Raw genomic sequence first — 7,334 nt, 5'->3', positions numbered from 1 at the left:
GTCCCTGCACGCACAGCCCCACAACTGGCTGGAAGAGCAGCCTGCCTTCTGGAATCTGGATGTGTGCACTCAAGAAATGCGGAAAAGACATTTATTATCGAGCTATAAATTAGAGGCAGTGGGCGGGGTGGGTGGGAGGAGCCGAGTGGTCACGTTTTGGGTGGCTGCTCTTTCTCTCTGTCCTCCTGGGCCTGGATCCTGAGTTCCTCATCAAGGCGCTCCTTTGCTCGGACCACCTGGGGAGGGAGTCACAAGTAAGTTAGGGAGGGCGGCCCTTCCCTTCCCAGGTCCAGCTCCAGCTGGGAGTCCCTGGAGAGTAGCAGGCAGGTCAGAGTTAACAGCTTGAGTGGAATATAAACAGAGAGGGGGTTCTGGGGGCCCCCTCTCCAGGGAGACAGCGCCCAGGGCATAGTGACTCCAGGGAGCTGAGCTGGTTCTAGCACCCCACCAGCTAGTGGTCCTGTTCCTTCAAAGCCACGGCTGCTGGGAGGACCAAAGTCCAGGATGACACAGGGCTCTGGCCAACAAAGCCCTGTGGAGCAGGCAGCCTGAGGGACTAGCAGTTTAGGGGGGCCTCCCTGAGCCTGGAACACCTCTCTCCCTGCCAAGCTCTGAACTGCCTAGAAATGAGGGTCCCCAACCATGAGAAGAGGCCCTTCTCCCAGCACTCACCTTTGACTGTAGGTAGAAGGAGCCACCCACGGATTTATCGTTCACCTTGAACAGATGTTCGTAGTTCTGCAGAGGAGGGGAGACGGTGAGAGGGTGTGCAGTCTCTGGGTTACAGAGGCAGGGGAAGCTAGGAGATGACAAAGGAGGAAAGCGAAAGGGCTCAACATCCCTGCCCCGCTACAACACAGGAAGCTGCTGCAATGGCTAAGGACAGAGAAGGGGACAGGTGCCCACTGAGGGAGGGGCTCCCCATCTCTGCCACTGCTGCCTTGGGCTTAAACACCAAGTGACAGTGGCTCCGCAAGTTCAAGTACCAGCTGGCTGCAGCAGAGCCTGCACTGCTGGCCCTTCAGCCAGCCTCCTCCTCACCCCCCTCTCTGTTCTCCCTGTCTCAGAGCTGGCCTGGAGGCCTCACCTTCTGGATCTCCTCAGGGCTCAGCTTGGAGACGTTGAGAATCTGCTGTGCCTCCTGGAGGCTGAGGCCCGAGAGGTTGGAGGCAGCTGCAGACTGGTGTCCGGCGCGGCCTCGGGCATCAGCTGCTGCCCGGCTGGCTGTGGGGACATATGGGTGAGCACTCAGCCCTCAATAGCCAGGAGCTCCCCTGGGCCTTTCAAGGGGGCATCTCCTCTCCAGGAGTGGACTGTTGGGGTACGAGGTTGGGGGTGGTGAAGTGAGGACAGATTTTCCGCCTCCTGGAGAGCAGGGGCAGGGTCTGGTCACACCCCGCATCAGACCACAGGATGATCCTGCCCTCGTCTCTCCTGTGCCCCCTTATCCTGGGCGTATAGTAAGTTGGGGAGCAGAGTGACGTCGTGGGAGGGGTGGCATAGCTGTTGAGCCCCAGCTGCCCTACGGTTGCCTAGGCCACCAGGGAGGCTGCCTCGGATGACCTCTTCCCTTTCAACAATCTTAGATTCAGGAGCCAGTACACTTTTCTTAGAGGGTCAAAGAATAAATCAGTATTTTAGCTTTGCTGGCCAATTAGTCTGTGTTGCAATTACTGAACTCTCTACCTTGAAAGCAGCTGGAGGGTGTGTCTGTGTTCCAATAAAACTTTATTTACAAGAACAGGTGACCAGTGTGCCGACTCCTGGCTAAATGCTCCACCAGGTCTCCCTTTCATGGGAAGGTCCCAAAGTCCAGTACTGCCCCCAACAGGAAGTGCCCCAGGCCCCGCAAGCTGCCTGAACCCCACCCCAGAGGGTCCCTGCATTCACAGCCGGCCCAGTATAAGGCGCCTATAGCTACGGGGAAAATCTGACCCAGGCAGGAGCTCCCAGCCCAAGGAATCAGGGTCCGCACTTACCTGCAAACTCCTGCCGCAGGGCCCGAGCGAAGGCCCTGCCCACCACCTGCATGCCCATCACAATGATCTGGGCCAGGTACTTGGCCTGTGGGCAGAGCAGGCACCTGTTAGCAGGCCGCATTCTCAGGGCCCCCAGAGATGGACCCCGGACACGGTGGCTAAGTGGCCAGGCTTCTGAAGAGCTGAGGGAAGGAAGCTCAGACCATAGGCCAATTTCTCCAAAGCACTCCGATAAGCTGCTGCTCTGGGTGGCTCACGGGACAGCAGGCTAGGGGTAAACCTGAGAGTCCCAGGAAGCAGATGGGACTCTCCCTCGGCCTTCAGAAGAGGTGAACAGGAGCCAAGGCAAAGTGGCCCAGGAGCCAGAACTTGGGGCTGGCCCCAGACTCACCACTCACCTTGCCACTGCAGGCCAATGCCTGTGCGTCGGAGCTTGGCTGGTCTGACCTTCACTTTACTGGTGGGGAAAGGCAGTGCCATTCTAACACTCCCAACACTATTCAAATCCATTCTATTCAACACAACAAGAGTAAAACACCCTCCGTCTTCAAGGAGCAAAGCCCACTAGGCAGGCATTTAGACAAACTCGGCAGGGACCAAGTGATGAGGGAGACCAGGTCCCTCCCCTGTTACCAGCTCACTCCTTCACGCAGAGGCTTCCTGAGAGTTGGCACTGGGACCACGAAGATACACAGGACCCAGCTCTGTGGGAAGTCCTCCACCGCAGCGCACCACAGGGTCTTCTACCCCAAGACTACATGACCCAATGCACCAGGGAGGCAAGTGGGGCATCTCATCAGGTGTGACCAGAGGCGCGGAAAGGCAACAGAGGGACACCCCAGGAACAAGATGGAGACTCTGGCAGGCAACAGCACTTCTCCTGGGCAGGTGGAATTATGACGGGAATACAGGCACTTCCTAGGCAGAGGGACAAGAGTGAGTCCAAACTGGGGGAGAGTGTAAGGGATGCCTGGGAGCAGCCAGGAGCCCAGGGACTTGTAAATAGTAAGAGGTAAAATGAGGGAGGCGGCTGACATGGAAGACATACAGATCTTACAGCGATCAAAGATTACAAGTATTACAAACAGACAGCACGTGTGTGTGAAGTGGGCGCAGAAAGGACACTGGGAGAGCGCTCACTGCAGGTCACCACTGCTCACATGGCACATCTTGGTGGTTTCCCTTCTTCATACTCTTTTATAGTTAAGATTTCCTATCCGTCAACAAGTACTGATTTAGCCAAGGTATCAAGTGCTGTGCCAAACATACTCTATTCATTGTGCACTTTAATCCCAACAACTCAAGACACTGAAACACAGAGGAGTTTAGTGACCAACCTGAGGACACACAGCTAGAACCTGGGAGAAGGTGGGCAGAAAACCCACAGCCAGTGCTATCAGCCATTGCACCCCCAGGCTGCCCACCTCACACAGGATCCCAGGGTCTGCAGGGAGGGCGACTGAACATGACAAGGATCAGAACCCAACCCTGAGGCTGAAGAGGGACTCATCAGATTCCAGTGGAATCCAGACTCCAGACCTGGCCTTGCTGGCCTCTCTAATGGGCAGGGCAGGATGTGGTTCTGTGCCATTAGTGGGAATTAATAAATGGGAAGTGGGCTTAGATTTCATAAGCCTTGTATTTCACAACAGAAAGCAAAGCTGCTTTCTGTGAAGACTCTCCAGAGATCAGAGGGAGGGGCGGGGCCGCAGCCAGGTGGGCTGTGGTGTAGACAAATGAGGATCCTTTGCACATTGGAAGTCTCACCTGGCTTCTTCCCCCCAACCCCCCTCCTTGCCTAAAGCCTCTCCCAAGTGGGACAGGAGGCTCTGAGATGGACAGCTGGTCCTCCTGAGGGACAGAGAGTCTGACTGGCCAGCAGGTGACTCCAAGGGTTCCCTTGTTCTGGACCTCCTGTCAGGCCTCAGAGCACCTCCTTCTGCTGCAACACCTGTGTGGAGCCCCATCGTCACACTGCCTTGTACTCAGGCATTTACTTCTCCACCCAGAGCGTGACTGTTGCTACATAATGAACACGAGGAGCAGAAGCTGTCATTGGACAGCTCCCTCAACACCCCCTGCACAACAGCCTGTGGTTCCTGCTGCCAGAGCTCCATGGTTGCGGGGCAGGCTAGGCTATCCTGCAAAGCTTCAGAGACTACCCCAGCCATCCAAGGGAGCTGTCTGTTGGCCCACTGCAGCCACCAAGGGTCCCTGGAAGGCATCTCTTGGGGGAGGCAGTGAAGTAGTGGTTACACAGGCAAACTTTGAGATCATCTGTGTGCAAATCCTAGCTGTGCGCCCTGGACAAGCTCCCAGTTTCCCCGAGCCTCAGTTTCCTCTCCTGTAAAATGGGACCAACAATAGGGCTGCCACAGGTATTAAATGAGATAATGCTTTTAAAGTGTCAGACACAGAGCATGATGAAACAATAAATAAATGTTGGTTTTCATTTACAACTGCTCTGTTTTTCACAAAGCCGGCAATGGCCAGGCATCATGGAGGAACAAAGCTGCTCCCAACACAGCTGCTCATTTGATAGGTCCTCTGACTCCTCAGGGGAGAGGCTGAGGAATCACAACACTGGGCTACATTCCCAAGGAGCTAGATAGAGGCCGTGTGGGTGAGGAGTGAGAAGGCTGCTTTAGTCAGGCTGACATAACCTGGATCCTAGCTTCGCTTCTTGCCAGCTGTGTGGCCCTGGGCAGATCACTCAACTTCTCTGATCTTCAGTTTTCTTCAGAATAATATCCTCCTCACAGGAGGGCTGCGAGGCCTCAGAAGGCAAGGCAAATTAAACCAAGTGGACAGGCTGATAGTGGCAGGTCCAGAGCAGCTCAACAGCTGCTCTGCTTCCAGACCAGATCCTGCCTGGTGCTGAATGGTGTGGAGATCAGAGGCGCAGCCAAGCCTCTCACCCACCTACTCAACACCCAGATGCCTGCTGAGTGCCAGCTGTGGGTCTGTTGTGCTCAGAGCTGATGATTCGGGGGGGCACAGTTCTGCCAGCTGCAGCTACCACAGGAGATGAAGACAGCCACCAGCTGAGGCCTCTCCCAGAAAGCCCTAAAACACCCCACAGCCCACTGACTGACACTTGGGCTTGAAGACCCTTGGCAAGAGCAACTGGCTGACAGGGCATCCAATTCAGGCCAAGCTGATGGTCAAGGAGCAGAGGACAGAGCCATAGGACTGGGACACTGAGGACGGCACATGCTTTCCTGTCTGGGGAGCAATGTGGCCCAAAGCAGGACCAAAGCCCTGCAGCTGGGGCAAAGGACCACAGGCAGTGGGGTGAGGGGAGGTTGGGAAGCACTCAGGAATGCAGTTTATCCCATGTCAAGTGCATCAGGAAGGGAGCCTGGCTTTGGACAGACGGACGTGCAACGTTCCCTTCGAGGCACAGTTCCTTGAGCTCCGAGTCATGGCCACTGACTCAACCCCTTCTCAAGGACGCACGGAGACAGAAAGGGGGCTCTTTCCACCCAAGGCCCCTGAAAACAGCTGCTGGCATCATAACTAGGCAGAAGGGAGGTCAGGACCACGACTGTCACATGTGCCATGATATACCCAGGGGCCAGGCAGTGGCTAGCACAGCAGGTGCCCAATACACGTTTGAATGAAGGGGACGAGGTTTGACGAGGTTTCCAAGTGTCTCACACTCCCTCTGCTGAAGGAGGGCTCTGGCCATCCCCCCACAACACACACGATTCTCCACCAATGCCACAGCCACCACCAGTGAAGTCCGCGCTCCCCCCAGCTCATCATCGCAAGCTGTCTGGCTACAAATGACTTCAGCTTCCTCTCCCCTCACCACTCTTCACAAGTCGTGCAGCCACACCATCAACTCCCAGATCAGCACTCCTTCTTTACCCCAAAGTCCTGTAGCTCTGAATTCATACACCATACAAGGTCACTTTTCTCAGGTGAACAATCCAGTGCTTTAGAATAGTCACAGAGCTGTGTAATGACTATCGGTAATTCCAGAACATTTTCATTATCCTTCCAAAAAACTCCATACCCACTAACCCTGACTCTTGTCCTTCCTACTCTGATACTGAGTCAAAGACCAACATCCTTCAAGACTTAGCTCATGTCACCCCCCTTCCCGAGTGAAATCTTCCCAGGCTCCTCCCACTTTTACCCTCCCATAGCACTCTTTCTTGTCCTATTAATACACTGTCACACTGTCCTATTTTAAAGACTAGTCTTTCTCCTTAAAGGTACAAACTCCTCCAGAGCCACATTTTACTCAGCCCTCAAGGGTGACTCTGCGTTACACAACGTGTGAATGTGTGTGAAAGACCCACGTCAGGGAGGGTCCTGAGAAAATGGCAGCGACTATCTCAAGGCAGGAACAATGTGGTGCTAAGTAAGTAGTCTCAGGACACAGAAGGAGCTGGGCTCAAAACGGGATGAGCGACCCTGGAGGAGTCAGATGCTCTGAGCTTCGGGTTGCTTATCTGTAAAATGGGGACAATGAAAGCACTGACATCATGAGAATTAAAGAGGAATCTACAAAAGCCTCAGCTCAGGGCCTGGCATTTTGTAAGCTCTCACCTCATCACTATCAGTTAAGAAGTGGCTGCCCAAACCGGCTGTCCCAAATCACTTGGGGAACTTACACAAAGAGAGAGAACCTCCAGGCACAGAGCTCAGGACCCTGCACTTTTAAAGGTCCCCAGGTGACCTGACCCAGCCAGTGTGGCCCAGATCTGTGGGCTGGCTCTGGGCACCAATGGTACCCCAGGAACGCTCAGTTTTCGGTGTCGCGGGGCCTGGTTCAAGTCCCAGTTCTGCCACTTTCCTGCGACAGTCCCGGAGCCCGTTTCACCAGCTTTTAAATGGGGACAGTAATGGGGTGACACCATAAATCACCAAAAGGTCTGGGACAGAGCAGGGGCTCGCGGGCCGGACTAGCCTCCACCTTGGGCTGCTCGCACGTGTCTGGCGCACACGGCCACCTCACCTGCTGTGCATTTTCCGGCCTGCCAGGGCCGCCCTGCCTTCCAGCCAGGTAGCTCTCCCTGACCCCGCGGCCGCCAGCGCCCGCCTCGGTCCCCGTTTCCCGCCAGGCGAGCAGAGGGCGCACAGCTCCCGCAGCCTGGCCGGAACTCCTCGCCCCCGTCCCGAAACGGCCCCCGTCCCCTCCCTCACTCGGGCCTCACCATGGCGGCCGTTCTGCCTCTGGGTGCCCGGGCTCCGACTTCCTGGTCCAGCAGTCCCGACTCATGGGCTGCCGGTGGGTCAGAGGTCAAGGAAAGCTCCAAAAAGCGCGTGCGCAGGGCATGCGCGTTGCCTCAACCATGGAGGGCGGGGTGTGGGCGGAGAAATATGGGGCCTGGGCGGTGTTGG

General features: G+C 55.8%; 1 protein-coding gene across 1 annotated transcript; it reads right to left on the bottom strand.

The window, feature by feature from the left end:
- Nucleotides 1-77: 77 nt before the first annotated feature.
- Nucleotides 78-7,285, bottom strand: PAM16 (presequence translocase associated motor 16). Its single transcript, XM_045512716.2, has 5 exons — nt 7,148-7,285; nt 1,980-2,064; nt 1,088-1,224; nt 673-738; nt 78-236 (listed from the first exon to the last, which is right to left on the bottom strand). The coding sequence occupies exons 1-5, from the start codon at nt 7,148-7,150 to the stop codon at nt 150-152; spliced, it is 378 nt and encodes a 125-aa protein (XP_045368672.1). The 5' UTR covers nt 7,151-7,285; the 3' UTR covers nt 78-149.
- Between the last annotated feature and the right edge of the window lie 49 nt (nt 7,286-7,334).

The sequence above is a fragment of the Camelus bactrianus genome, chromosome 18 (assembly GCF_048773025.1).
Source record: "Camelus bactrianus isolate YW-2024 breed Bactrian camel chromosome 18, ASM4877302v1, whole genome shotgun sequence".
In the NCBI taxonomy this organism is placed as follows: Eukaryota; Metazoa; Chordata; class Mammalia; order Artiodactyla; family Camelidae; genus Camelus; species Camelus bactrianus.
The sequence above is the reverse complement of the archived record's forward strand: the minus strand, read 5'-3'. Positions and strand labels throughout refer to the sequence as shown.

What these genes read in the sequence shown, in the direction of transcription:
- PAM16 (XM_045512716.2), bottom strand. An exon ending in CCTGCGGCAGGAGTTTGCAG is followed by an intron (nt 1,225 to 1,979) that starts GTAAGTGCGGAC and finishes ATGTCCCCACAG; the next exon opens with CCAGCCGGGCAGCAGCTGAT. An exon ending in GCCCTGAGGAGATCCAGAAG is followed by an intron (nt 739 to 1,087) that starts GTGAGGCCTCCA and finishes CCTCCTCTGCAG; the next exon opens with AACTACGAACATCTGTTCAA.